This window comes from Danio rerio, chromosome 14 (genome assembly GCF_052040795.2).
Source record: "Danio rerio strain M-AB ecotype USA chromosome 14, GRCz13ab, whole genome shotgun sequence".
Lineage (NCBI taxonomy): Eukaryota > Metazoa > Chordata > Actinopteri > Cypriniformes > Danionidae > Danio > Danio rerio.
This window is the reverse complement of record NC_141034.1, coordinates 725001-740000: the sequence shown is the minus strand read 5'-3', so window position 1 is coordinate 740000 and position 15000 is coordinate 725001. Positions and strand designations below refer to the sequence as shown.

Genomic DNA, 15000 nt, shown 5'->3' with positions numbered 1-15000 from the left:
CTTTTCCAGACTCCACCCTGATCCTCTATTGAGATCCAGCAAGCGCTCGTCACCTGACCTCATGCAGAGCCACACCACCGTCACAACAATCACAGACTTAAGCTCATTTCAGGACTGTCACGCTAGCGCTAGTGTGCAACAATAATGACACAGGAATTCAGTCTGACATGGAGTTTAATCCGCAGGTGGAAACAGGAGAACACACACTTACTTAAGACAATAACCAAACGTTGAGCAAAAGAAAATCCCAGTGAACACTTAAACAAGGTGCAGGTGAGCGCAATAAGCAGACGCATTATTTAAAACAAGGAACAGGTGAACACAATAAACAGAGTCGCATTATAACAAACAAGGAACAGGTGAGCACAATAAACAGAGTCGCATTATAACAAACAAGGAACAGGTGAGCACAATAAACATCTGCATGATTGCAAGCAAGATACAGGTGAGCACAATAAACAGTGGCATTATAACAAGGGACAAGTAAACAATAAGCATCTGCATGATAGCACACTAGGTACAGGTGAGCACAATAAGCAGGTGCATAATAACATACAAGGAACAGGTAAACAATAAGCAGACGTATTGTAACAAACAAGGAGCAGGTGAACACAATAAGCATCTACATGGTAGTAAACAAGGAACAGGTGAGCACAATAAGCAGAGGTATTATAACAAACAGGGAACAGGTGAGCACAATAAACATTGGCTTCATTCTGCAATATGGAAGTGCGCTCGTTTTTGTGATTGTTTTAGAACTTCCGACTCAGTTTTATATGGAAGAAATGACCAGGAATAATAAACGGCAGATAAGGGTCACATTTTTAGTAGAATATTATAATAAGAAAATTTCAGTTTGCAACATCAAGTACAACAAGCTGTTCTAACGTCTAAAAATCAACCAAAGGCAGTAGTTTGTACATGTGTTTTTAAATATATATATATATATATATATATATATATATATATATATATATATATATATATATATATATATATATATATATATATATATATATATATATTTATATAAATATATATATATATATATATATATATATATATATATATATATATATATATATATATATATATTTTTTTTTTTTTTTTTTTTTTTTTCAGCCAAGCTAAATATATTTTTAAATAAATGTAATTTCACAGGAGGGTGAATAATTTAATCTTGAAGTAGAAGTAAACATGTAAGGCTGTTATAAAGTCTGTCCGCTCACTTCCTGCTCGGGTGTGAAAGTCTGCTTTCTGCATGTGGAGATGCGGTCGTGTCTTAAATAGCACTGGGCTCTATATCGCGCTGCTGTAACCAGGCGGTTTTGTTGGTTAAAAATAGTTTAGTAATTATAGGAAATGATTTTTGCTCTGCATGTTTATCCTTGAACGCTGTGCTAATTTGTGGTCAGGCGTTTTGCCATCAAACCACTTCTCTGTGCTGACAGACAGAAACACACACACACACACACACATGCCACTGAATGCATGCATTATCACACTAGTGAGTGCACTACATAAAGAGCATCATGGCTGACACAAGATGGGCATCCAGCATCTTACCAATTCGGCTCTTTATTTTTTATTATTTATTTATTTATTTTAGAATCAGGTCATCAATACTCATCAATACTAGTGTAGAAATAAAAGCAGAATCATCAAATCGTGCTTGGGACAATTCTATATATGCATATATGTGTCTTTGTGTCTCTCTGTGTGTGTGTGTGTGTAGGTGACAGCAGTGTGCAGAGAAGCGGCTCTACAGGCGCTGCAGGAGAGCATCTCAGCTGAACAGGTGAAGGACACACACTTCCAGAGCGCGCTGAACATCATCACACCCCGAATCCCAGAGTCCCTCCTGCAGACCTACAGCAGATACCAGCAGCAGCAGCGCACACACACATACACACAACCATAAACACACACACACAAACAACCATCACACCCAGAATCCCAGAGTCCCTCCTGCAGACCTATAAACACACCACACACACACAACTACACACACAAAACACACACAACCATCACACCCAGAATCCCGAAGTCCCTCCTTCAGACCTAGAGCAGATACCAGCAGCAGCAGCGCACACACAATCACACTCACACACTACCATAAACACACAACTACACACTCAGCCAAAAACACAACACACACACAACTACACACACAAAACACACACAACCATCACACCCAGAATCCCAGAGTCCCTTCTGCAGACCTATAAACACACCACACACACACACAACTACACACACAAAACACACACAACCATCACACCCTGAATCCCGAAGTCCCTCCTTCAGACCTAGAGCAGATACCAGCAGCAGCAGCGCACACACACTCACACACTACCATAAACACACAACTACACACTCAGCCAAAAACACAACACACACACACACACACACAACCGTAAACACACAACCATCACACCCCAAATCCCAGAGTCCCTCCTGCAGACCTATAAACACAGCACACACACACAACTACACACACAAAACACACACAACCATCACACCCTGAATCCCAGAGTTCCTCCTGCAGACCTATAAACACAGCACACACACAACTACACACACACAACCATCACACTCAGAATCCCAGAGTTTCTCCTGCAGACCTACAGCAGATACCATCAACAGCAGCACACACACACACACACAACCATCACACTCTAAATCAGAGTCTCTACTGTAGCCCTACAGCAGCAGCTACAGCACACACACACACACACACACAAATCATAAATGCACAATTACACACATGCACAAAGAACACACAACCATAAAAACACAACTACACACTGAGATCCATAAACACACAACTACAATAGACACAACAGACTGCAGATGTCTGACTGATGTGTGTGTGACAGAGAGTGTGTGAGTGAATGAGTGTGTAAATGTGTGTGTGTGTGTGGTCATCTGGCCTCAAAAAAGTTGTAGATCTATAAAAGTTTTATTTGATCACAAAGCAGTGTTTTACGGTTGTGTGCAATCAGCATTATCCAGCCGTAAGAGTGTGTGTGTGTGCGTGTGTGTGTGTGTGCGTGCGTGTGTGTGTGTGCGTGTGTGTGTGTGTGTGTGTGTGATGCTCAGAGACGCTCCTGCATATCAGCTCACAGGCCAACACACTGCGCATCCTCTATAAACAGCAGCGTCTCCCGTTTACACTCTTCTTCCATATCAATATTTCAGACATTGTGAGATTTTGGGTCTGAATTCTGCTGATGTATAATAATGTTAGATAATGTTCAACACTTGAAACCATTGCTGCATCAAACAATGGATATTTGTTCATCTGAATGTGGATTTTTCTGAAAGTCAGATGAATTTATTACATGAGTAGTGTGTATGTTTTGTAAAGGTTTGGAGTGTTTTCATGCCGTCATGAGTAATAAAACATGCAAGTTTAATAAAATTCAGAGTTGTTTATGGTCAGATTATCTGTCATATGGTGGTATTTCCCATCAGAATATATATGTATGCGAGCATCAGAATGGGGAAGAAAGGGGATTTAAGAGACTCTGAACGTGGCATGGTTGTTGCTGCCAGACGAGCTGCTCTGAGTATTTCAGAAACTGCTGATCTACTGGGATTTTCATGCACAACCATCTCTAGGGTTTACAGAGAATGCTCCGACAAAGAGGAAATCTCCAGTGAGCGGCAGTTCTGTGGGCGCAAATGCCTTGTTGATGAGGCCAGAGGTCAGAGGAGAATGGCCAGACTGGTTCCAGCTGATAGAAAGGCAACAGTAACTCAAATAAGCACTCGTTACACCCGAGCTCTGCAGAAGAGCATCTCTGAACACACAACATGGCCAACCTTGAGGCGGATGGGCTACAGCAGCAGAAGAGCACACCGGGTGCCGCTCCTGTCAGCTAAGAACAGGAAACTGAGGCTACAATTCACACAGACTCACCAAAACTGGACAATAGAAGATTGGAGAAACGTTGCTGCTCTGATGAGTCTCCATTTCTGCTGACACATTCGGATGCTCGGCTCACAATTTGGCCTCAACAACATGAAAGCATGGATCATCCTGCCTTGTATCAGCGGTTCAGGCTGGTGGTGGTGGTGTAATGGTGTGGGGGAGATTTTCTTTGGGTCCATTAGTACCAATTGAGCATCAACGCCACAGCCTACCTGAGTATTGCTGCTGACCATGTCCATCCCTTTATGAGCACAGTGTCTCCATCTTCTGATGGCTACTTCCAGCAGGATAACGCAGCATGTCATAAAGCTCAATCATCTCAGACTGGTTTCTTGAACATGACGATGAGTTCACTGTACTCAAATGGCCTCCACAGTCACCAGAGCTCAATCCAATAGAGCAGCTTTGGGATGTGGTGGAACGGGAGATTGGCATCATGGATGTGCAGCCGACAAATCTGCAGCAACTGTGTGATGCTATCATGACAATATGGAGCAAAATCTCTGAGGAATATTTCCAGTAGCTTGATGAATCTACGCCAGCAAGGAGTAAGGCAGATCTGAAGGCAAAAGGGGTCCAACTAGGAATAGTATGGTGTACCTCTTAAAGTGTATATTAGTAGATTTTATATTTATATAGTATATTGCTATTTATATATCGAAAGCATATGTGTGTGTGCGGGTGTGTATATATATATATATATATATATATATATATATATATATATATATATATATATATATATATACACATATATATATATATATTTACTTTTAGCTGAAAAAAATAAATAAAATAGTTATGGCTGTTATAAAATAGCAATCCTTCGTGAAGCAACGGCATTATACATGTTATTTCATAAATAACACTTTAGAAATGTAACCTTCAAATACAATAAGGTGAAGTACTAAAACTACTAATATAAACTAAACATTTCATAATAAAATTGACAAGCACAGAATCGCTTAACAAATTAATGTCAGATTATATATAAAATACATGTATATATACTATAATAGCATATATATCATACTGGAAAAATTGCCAGTATGATATAAAATTGCCATATTTTCTTTTCGGTCGCCACAGCATATAAGTATTTTAAATATTTTTCTTTTTAAAAAGCGTCTATATACTTAAACTAAATGTCAAAAAGATTTATGTGTGTGTGTGTGTGTGTGTGTGTGTGTGTGTGTGTGTGTGTGTGTGTGTGTGTGTGTGTGTGTGTGTGTGTGTGTGTGTGTGTGTGTGTGTGTGTGTGTGTGTGTGTGTCTGCGGCTCGTTTCCATCTGAATGCATGAAATGACTTTGTGCTGAACTTTCCTTTCTCATGTATCCGGATGCAGCACATCCGCCCCACACACACACACACACACACACACACACACACACACTCAGTCACAGAGAGAGGGGGGTTGAGCTCTTAAGGTCGTCCAGCGCTTCTCGTGTTTTTCACGCCGAGCAATCCGCCTTAAACGCGTTTAATACTTATAATAATCCACTAATTACACATTCATTACCAGAACCAGTTGTGGATTAAATGACAGATCAAATGGAGATAACTATTACAACATCACACCAAACACTAAATCACATTATACTATCTGGATTTAAAACTAAATATCTTAGTAAATACTAGTGGTTTACAATTATTTTATAAAGAACTTGAATTAGAACTTGGTGATTCTACAGTTGCTATGGTAACACAACAATTATAGTAGTTGATCTTCTGTGGTGATTCTACGGTTGCCATGGTAACACTACAATTACAGTATTATATCTGTTGCAGTGATTCTACAGTTGCTATGGTAACACAACAACTACAGTAATTAATCCATTGTGGCAATTTTACCGTTGCTATGGTTACAACAAGTATCGTAATTGATTTGCTGTGGTGATTCTACAGTTTGCTATAGTAGCACAAAAACTACAGTAATTGATCTGTTGTGGTGATTCTACGGTTGCTACGGTAACAACAATTACAGTATTTTTTGTTGTGGTGATTCTACAGTTGCTATGGTAACACAACAACTACAGTAATAAATCTGTTGTGGTGATTCTACAGTTGCTATGGTAACACAACAACTACAGTAATAAATCTGTAGTGGTGATTCTACAGTTGCTATGGTAACACAAAAACTATGGTAATTAATCTGTTGTGGTGATTTTACAGTTGCTATAGTAACACAGCAACTATAGTAATAAAAACAAATGACCCAATACTGTAGTGTTTACAACTATATGTTATACTACAGTACAGCACAGTTTACTGTAGTTGAAACCAAAGTATACTATAGTATTTATTACAGTTTGTCAGTTAACTATAGTTAATATTAGAACATGCTGGATCATTCATTCAACAAACATTTGCACACTTTTGCGTGTGTGTTTGTGTGTCTGTTTCTGTGTTTATATTATAATTATAGACTATATTTTTCCCACGTGGGATAATGTCAATATAATAGTAGTAAACTGTCGGTGTATAATAGCGCAAACAAGCCTATAATTATGTTAGTCTTTTAACTTTTAATTAATCTTAATTAACGTAAAAATCTGTAAGTACTTAGGCTTTGGAGAGATTTGTGCGTAAATATGAAATGTTGAAGTGTGTGTGTGTGTGTGTGCGCGCGTGTGTGTGTGTGTGTGTCTTGATCCACCTTAAACGCAGCGCTGCGCCCCTCCTGCATCTGCCCATGATCCTCTTTCATTCATCAGTATGTGTGTGTATGTGTGTGCGCGCAAAAACAGCGCACGCATCTGATCGCGCACACTCACGCACAGTCAGAGCCGGACGCCGCGGATCCCGAGCGCGCTTCACTCCTGGATTTTAACGGATTTTCTCCGCTCTTTCCTCCGGTTTTTCTGCGGGAATCAAGCGCTCGAGCTGAAGCCACCGCGCGGAGTTTCTCTGGATGTTACGCTCGCGGGCACGCGCTGTTTTCGGGCACCGTTCTGGACACGTTGATGGATGTTTGGCACATGGACTGATGGATTTGACAATATGGGAGTCTATCTGTAGGTATGTATCGCTGTTTATACGCACATCTGCGCTGTTAAATTCGGATTTAATCTGGATCGAGTGTGAGCGCAGATCTCTGCAGGGCCCCGCGCGCGACACGCTCACCATATGCGCGTTCATTACTCCAAAACCTCACTTTAATCACGTTATACACTTTATTTTATGCGTGTCTGTGTGTGAGTGAGTGAGTGAGTGTGTGTGTGTGTGTTTGAGTCTGAACACACATCACACACACACACACACACTCATTCACACTCCTCCCCCCCGCAGGCTTGTTTTCATTCATAAGTTTCCTTTTTTCGTGAACCTTCATGTTTTTTTAATGTAATCGTATTTACTTCGTCTTTTTATTCGTGTATAGAGACTTTACACTTTAAATAATGTCTGTTAATGAACAGATTCTGTGCTTTGTGTTTATTTGCGGTGCTGAACTGAATTATAGGATGTTGATCTCTGCTCTGTCCACTTCTGATGTTGTAAATTCAACTCTACACTTTAACAAAATGACTTTTATTGACATTTTAGTGGTTTAAAGTAATACAATGAATGAGAAATGTTATCTAGAGAAGAAATAAGTCTGTAAATCAACAGAAAATATAGGCTACTAGTAGTATTACAATGTATTATAGCGCAATGTGCAACACCAACCCAGACGATATTTCACTTTAAACTAATAATATTGTTCGGAAAACTCTCTTAATAAGGCTTAAAGTTGTCAAAGGAAACATTAAGAGCTGATAATGAAAGTCAAAAGCAGAAATAAACAGTGAAAAAATAACAAAAATTAAAAACATGAAGCGCAAAATACCGAAAACTGCTAATTACCGGATATTTTACAGTGTTTTTAACAGGGGAAATCATTTGCATAGGACTTTCGATCGTTGTTAATATTAATTGCGCATCTGATATTAAAGTAAAACGCTGATTGTGTGGTATTTTCCATGTATTGGTTGTGTTTTGCTTGTGATGGCCGGTCGTGCATTATAAAGCGTGTGAAGCTCAGTGTTTGATTTGAAGTCTTCCTGCTCGGTGTGGCTCTGCATTTTAATGTTAAGCAGCCATACACATGCAAATCAGCACGGGAAGTATTTGTACTTTACTTCACTTGTGTGCTTATTGAGGTTTGTACAAAGTTAATAGTCAACTCTCTCTCTCTCTCTCTCTCTCTCTCTCTCTCTCTCTCTCTCTCTCTCTCTCTCTCTCAAAGCAATTTAATTCAAACTTGCTTTATTGACATGGCAAAAGTTATATATAGCATTGGTAAAGCATCTGTAATGTTTACATTATACAGAACATATGACATATTATATTAGTAGCGAGAAAAACAATTAATAATAATGAACAACCAACATTTTCGAATTAAACAATAATAATAAACAGCATACTCTGTGAAAATATCCGTAAATTAGCAGTTTTTCGTATTTTATTTTTGTTTTTCTTTTAATTTCTGCTTTTGAGTTGCATTATGGGACATTAATCTTTCTTCCAGCTACGTTCAATATTGGAAAGGTCGAAAAAAGTGACTTTTATAAACATTTTTAGTGGTTTAAAGGGCTATATTGTCTGTGCTGTGTTGTATATAACGCTATAAAAGCCTGGTCAGCACATTTTCTGTTCATTTACAGATTATTTCTACTCTAGATATTATTTTATTGTACAATATATTATTTCAAACTACACAAATGTCAATAAAGTCACTTTGTCAAACTGTAAAGGTGAATTTTCAACATCAAAGGTGAACAGAGCAGAGATCAACATCCCTTAATGCAACTCTCCATCGGAAATTGTTCAGATAACAGATGATTTTACAGTGTATTTAACAACCACCAGCTTGATTGTGTGTGTGTGTGTGTGCGTGTGATGTCTCTGGTCGGGGGTTAAATGTCTCTGTGAATAGAGGAAACAGAGCTCGAGACCCGCATTTCACACACACACACACACACACACACACTGATTTATGAGCGCTGTCTCTGTAAGTACATCTGCACACGTCCAGTCCGGATCCGCGAGCGCGCGAATAACCCGCTGTGAACGCGCATCCCGAACACCGGGGTGTGAATGGTGTGTCCGGGGGGTTTGACCCTCTAATTAAGGCTTGAACCCCCAAAGGAAGTGAAAAACAAAAGCGTGGGGCCCCGGAGAGCGTGCATGTGTTTCAACAGTTTTACAACGCTCCAGTAAACACTAATGCTAGATTACCGGTACGCTTTTCTTTGACCAAGTGCACTTAAAAATAAGGGTCCTAAAAAGATGCATCCAGTAAAATAAGCTTTAAGTGAATAATACTACAAGTATTTGTGGTTAAATATGTGTAATGCATTGTGAAGGTGTCCATGCATTAGTGTTTATTAAGAAAAAGTTCTAATATGTGAGCACAAAACAAGAGTCAAATTTAAATAAAAAAACAGGTTTTTATTGTTGTTTGGATTGGAAAATATTCGGGTGTAAAAATCTATTTGAATATCTGGAATCTGAGCATGCAAAAATAATCTTAATATTGAGAAAAATCACAATTAAAGTTGCTTAAATGAAGTTCTTAGCGATGCATATTACTAATCAACATATATTTTTGAGATGTTTAACATAAGAAATTTACTGAATGTCTTCATGAAACATGATTATGTCAGATTCTAATGATTTTTGGCATATAACAAAATATTCATGACTCATAGAGTGTATTTGGCTATTGCCCAAAATATACCTGTGCAACATCTTAATGTGTTATTCTTGTCTTTATACTTCTGTTATACTTTTAAATGCAAAAGAATATATAGATAAACCAATGTTTAGTTATTTAAAAGACCATTCAATTGTGATGGTTATAACCAATGCCTTAAAATTAAATTTTATATATATATATATATATATATATATATATATATATATATATATATATATATATATATATATATATATATATATATATATATATATATATATATATATTAACCCTAACCCCAGCTCATAGATAACTCCCGCCTGGTCTTTTAGCATGTAAGGGGGTCCAAGATCAGGTAGTTCTCGAGAGCTCCTCCTGGTAAAAAAAAGAGGAGATAAGGTGGAAGGGGGGATTCTTCCAAAACAAAGATAAGGCAGTAGTGTGAAATAGGTCTATTTATTGTAGGATTGGATCAATCTGATTGGATTATTGCTGTTTACCAATGAGAGGCCAGCCGCGATCAATCATATCACCTGCTCCTCTGGGAATTAATTTAAAAAGTCCACTTAAAAGTGCACTGAAAATATCACTGACATCAGTCAAACTGACTACAAATGTTAACTGCATTTAATTAAAAAACAGTAGAAATAGAGCTTAATCAGGTCATCACAGAAAGATGTTTAAACGTAATTAATGTGGATAATAGGCATCGCAAACACCGTTGCATTAATTGCAGGCTGTGAAAGACCTCGTTCTCTCCCTCTCAGATTACTTTTAATAATTGACATGACTGTAAAAAGACAACATAGCCAAAGCTTGATATATGTGGAAGAGTATAACTATGAAAAAAGATCAAAATAATAGAAACTAAACATCATAACAATTAAATTGCATTGTCTTTCTCAATTTAATTCAATAATTGCTTTATTGGCATGACACATGTTACAAATGTATATATATATATATACAAACACACACACACACACACACACACACACAATAAATAGTATAATAAATTATAATAATAAAAAAATAAATGAATAAATAAACAAATGTAAAGTAATAATAAAATAATTGATAGTAATAATATTTTTCTGTCCTAATATTACTCTATATCTCTCTCTCCAACATATGGTGCTGTAAAGATGTGCTTTTGTCTGTGGTAGAGATTAATTTAATGTTTAGCTATTGTTGTTTAATGTAGATTGCTGTTTGACACACTGAAAAAAAGTCATGCAGCAAATGTCTTTCTGTTACTTCAGCTTATTTTAATAAGTTATTCCAGGTTCATCTGCATGTTTTAAGTTGGACTAAGTTCAACTCCGCATGTTTACTCAGTTTGATTGATGTCAGATGACTGGAAAAGTTCATTTAATTAAAGTAAAAATATTAAAGCAGCAACAATTCATTAGAGAGTATAGTTGTGTAATTGTAATTAAGTACTTATAAAACCTCAAATCCCTCTATCTCAAATATATGTTGCTATAAGATGTGTTTTTTGCATTGTTAATTGATTTATAATTGTATAATTGTAGTGGTGTGACAGATCACAGATCTCACGGTTCGGATCGCACCAGTTTTCCGATCAGCCAAAATGAGGAGGAGACAAATAGCTTGCTTTCCATTTATTTCTAAAACAGCACTGCGAGAAACACATCTTAGAACCTGTCATTTAACATGTATTTACTGTAAACTTCAGTGTTTATATCTGAACTATGAACGGCTCTCAGTTCTCCTGTGTTATTGGATTGTAACTCTAACTGCACTCAAAAGACCTCCACGATTAAACACAGATCTGAACGCAGCGCTTTGAAGGATTAATAAATATGTGCACATCATCATCATCATCTTCACCTTTATAATTATGTTGCATAGGTGTTGGAATTGACATCCCGATCTAATGATGATGAGTTGTGCAGCTCTACACTGAATGCATTAATGCAGGATAAACTACTGGCGGAAAACTCTGGTGATAACTTAGGAAAGGCTTTAGATGCCTCCACAACTTCTTCAGCCATCATCATATTTTACAGAGCAGATTAAATGTGTTCATATATGTGATCTGAATTACGCAATCTTTTTGCGATCCTTATATTGGGCACGTGTGTTCCAAACTTTGGGTTATGATCGCTACAGATCACGGATCAACCATCATCCACTACACCCCTACATAACTGTAATAAAGCACTTATAAAACCTCATCTCTCTCTCTCCGTGTCTCTCAGGCTGTCAGATGAGCATTGCTGTGTGGTCTGGAGCTGCTGATCGTGTCTTATGGATCTCCGCGGTCAGCGTGGGCATGCGGACCCCGGGGCCGTCCTGTCCCTGGACCAGATCAAAGCCATTCGCAGTAATAACGAATACACTGAGGGCCCGGCAGTCCCCCGGAGACCGGCCCCGGGACCACCACCGCCACCGCGTCACGCACACAAACACGAGAGGACTCATGAAGTGATCCTGGTGAACGTCAACAATAATTACGAGCCACAATCCTCGTTATTAGTGCGTCCGCCGGGTCTCAGTAGATCCACCAGCACCGGGAGCTCCGAGAGCAGCAGCAGTGCAGGATCCGAGCTGGGTTTACTCTCCAGAACACCACAGCATCACAGGAACAGCGTACGGACTCAGCCCAAATCTCTGAACGCTCCCTTTCTGCCGCCGGACGCTCCCCTGAAACAGATGCATGCGGATAGCAGAGACTCTGCGCATCTGTACATCTGCGAGAGCTGCGGGAAGTGTAAATGCAGCGAGTGCACGGCTCCGCGAGCGCTGCCGGCGCGGCTCGCATGCAACGGATTGTGTTTGTGTTCGGCGGAGAACGTGATAGAGCAAGGCACGTGCATGTGTTTGGTGAAGGGCATTTTTTATCATTGCTCCAAGGACGATGACGATGTTGGAGACGCCTGCGCTGACAGGCCGTGTTCATTATCGCATCCGCAGTGCTGCTCGCGCTTTCTGTGCATGGGCCTGATGGCGACGCTGTTCCCCTGCCTGCTGTGCTATCTGCCCGCTAAAGGCTGCGTTAAAGCCTGCAACTCCTGCCATGATCGGCTGACGCGGCCCGGCTGCCGCTGCAAGAACTCCAACACTGTTTACTGCAAACTCCAGAGCTGGAACCAGACGCCGGGACACACGCCGGGGAAACCATCCTGAGGCACAAACTGATGGTGTATGGGGGGTAAAATGAGTATTGCGGACACGACAGGATTTCTCTCACTAAAATACGAAGAGTTCATCAATGCCATCAGACACTGTCTGCTGAAATGAGCATTTTGCTCAGCCTCCCATGTCTGTGTTTGGTTATTTGTGGCATGAAATGAAAGACTTTTTCCACTATCGTATTGTGCATCTGATTCAAACGGTCTTAAAAAGAGAAAATACTAAAAAATACTGGATAATTGGAAGACGGGTGTTGTGAAACACAATCTAGGAAGATTGATGAATGGATAAAAGCAGGGCAGACATGCCCTGATAACCCCGCCCTAAAGTTCAGATAGCCCCGCCCTAAATAACTGATAGCCCCAGCCCAAAAGTCTGATAGCCACGCCCTAAAGGACTGATAGCCCTGCCATAAAGAATTGAAATCCCTAAAGGACTAATAGCTCTGCATTAAAGGATTGATATTCCCGCCTTAAAGGACTGATAGCCCCGCCCTAAAGGACTGATAGTCCCTCTCAAAAAGACCGATAGCCCCGCCCTATAGGACTGATAGTCCCGCCCAAAAAGTCTGATAGCCCCACCCCAAAGAATTTATATCCCCGCCCAAAAGGACTAATACATCTTCCATAAAGGATTCATAGTCCCGCCCTATAGGACTGATAATCCCGCCCTAAAAGACTGATAGCCCCACCCTAAAGAATTGATATCTCCGCCCAAAAGGACTAATAGATCTGCCATAAAGGATTCATAGTCCCGCCCTATAGGACTGATAGTCCCTCCCTAAAAGACTCATAGCCCCGCCCTAAATAATTGATATCCCCGCCCTAAAGGACTAATAGCTCTGCCATAAAGGTTTGATTGTCCCACCCTAAAGGACTGATAGCCCCAGCCTAAAGAATTGATATCCCCGCCCTAAAGGACTGATAGCCCCACCCTAAAGAATTGATATCCCCGCCCTAAAGTACTGATAGCTCTGCCATAAAGGATTGATAGTCCCGCCTTAAAGGACTGATTGCCCCACCCTAAAGGACTGATTGCCCCACCCTAAAGGACTGATAATCCCGCCCTAAAGGACTGATAACCCTGCCCTAAGGATTTGATAACCCCGCCCTAAAGGACTTATAGCTCTGCTCTACCATAAAAGATTGAGAGTCCCGCCTTAAAGGACTGATAGCCCCGCCCCAAAGGATTGAAAGTCCCGCCTTAAAAGACTTGTAGCTCCACCCCAAAGTACCTATTCTTAGTCATAGAAGTGAAATAACTGAACATACACAGAAGAGGCTGAGAGAAATGCTCATTGTAGAAGAACATTTCACTCTTCACATGTTTCTAGAGGTGCTGATGACTTGAAATTGTCAGCAGATGTCGGTAACAACTAAAGTAATCCATACATGCAAAGAAAACACAACTGATTAGTTCAGGAATTTAGCTGTGTGTGGTAAAATGAAATGACACCAGGGAAAAGTATTGAGCAGATGAGTATAAAGCTACTGAGAGGCCTCGCTCAGCTGATTTCAGAACAGAAAATAAAGCTGCTGGCAGAATTATGAGGAAACATTGGCCAATCATAGGAATCAGATCACACCTGAGCAATGCAGAGACTCCATCCTCTATATGACTAAATATTAAATACAGCAGTGGCTCAGTGGTGGCCTCACAGCAAGAATGTCTCTAGTTCGAGTCGAGAGTTAGCTTTATCAGTATGTTTTTATTGTCATGTAAAATCTGGGTCAATTTCATGTCAACAACTCTTACAGTAATATATGTACGAGGTAAACTCCTGACATGTTCAATACTTGTTTTACCCGCTGTGTATCCAAATGTATCTCTAGCTGAGGGAAGCTGCTGCAGGATGCGGAAACACACCTATAATAGGAGATATGTTAATGAGCACCCAATAAGCTCCGCCCCCTCTCTGAGGATGTTTCAGGCAGGTTTATTCAGTGAAGCGGTGTTGACTGTGCGCAGCTACTGTCCGACAGCAGAGAGTTCAGCGACGGTGCTTTAATGGAAACCAAACCTGTGAAGGACTTGATGCCAGATCTCTGTAGCAGGACGGACTGAGCTCTGACAGATCAGCGGCAGCCGTTGTGTTCATGTAAAGATGTACGCTCAGATGCAGAAGAGGAATTTAAGGCTATTTTTGAAAAAGCAAATGTTGAAGACTGTTCAATCTCTTCTGTTTTCCTTGTGGATGTTGTCAATGTTGTTGTAAAAAGATATTTA

At 39.8% G+C, this 15000-nt stretch overlaps 2 protein-coding genes across 6 annotated transcripts in view; both read left to right on the top strand.

Moving 5' to 3' along the window:
* afg2a (AAA ATPase AFG2A) overlaps positions 1–3424 on the top strand; it is a 56803-nt gene extending 53379 nt beyond the window's left edge. The window contains exons 18-20 of one of the 4 annotated variants that reach the window (XR_015507047.1): positions 1736–2046; positions 2535–2923; positions 2982–3424. Coding sequence is in view for 2 of the 4 variants with exons in the window: in XM_087281078.1 (XP_087137204.1) it covers positions 1736–1921 (186 nt within the window). In the remaining 2 variants the exon portion in view is untranslated. Of the gene's footprint in view, positions 1–1735 lie in introns of all 4 variants that reach the window. The other 3 variants (XR_015507048.1, XM_087281078.1, XM_087281077.1) reach the window with 3 other exon arrangements.
* Positions 3425–6704: 3280 nt separating this feature from the next.
* The window catches only part of spry1 (sprouty homolog 1, antagonist of FGF signaling (Drosophila)), an 8445-nt gene continuing 149 nt past the window's right edge, over positions 6705–15000 (top strand). Inside the window, exons 1-2 of one of the 2 annotated variants that reach the window (XM_087280925.1) lie at positions 6705–6956; positions 11841–15000. The exon at positions 11841–15000 is cut by the window's right edge and continues 149 nt beyond it. In XM_087280925.1, the coding sequence (XP_087137051.1) occupies positions 11890–12768 (879 nt within the window). In that variant the 5' untranslated portion in view covers positions 6705–6956; positions 11841–11889 and the 3' untranslated portion in view covers positions 12769–15000. 2 annotated transcript variants of the gene reach the window in all.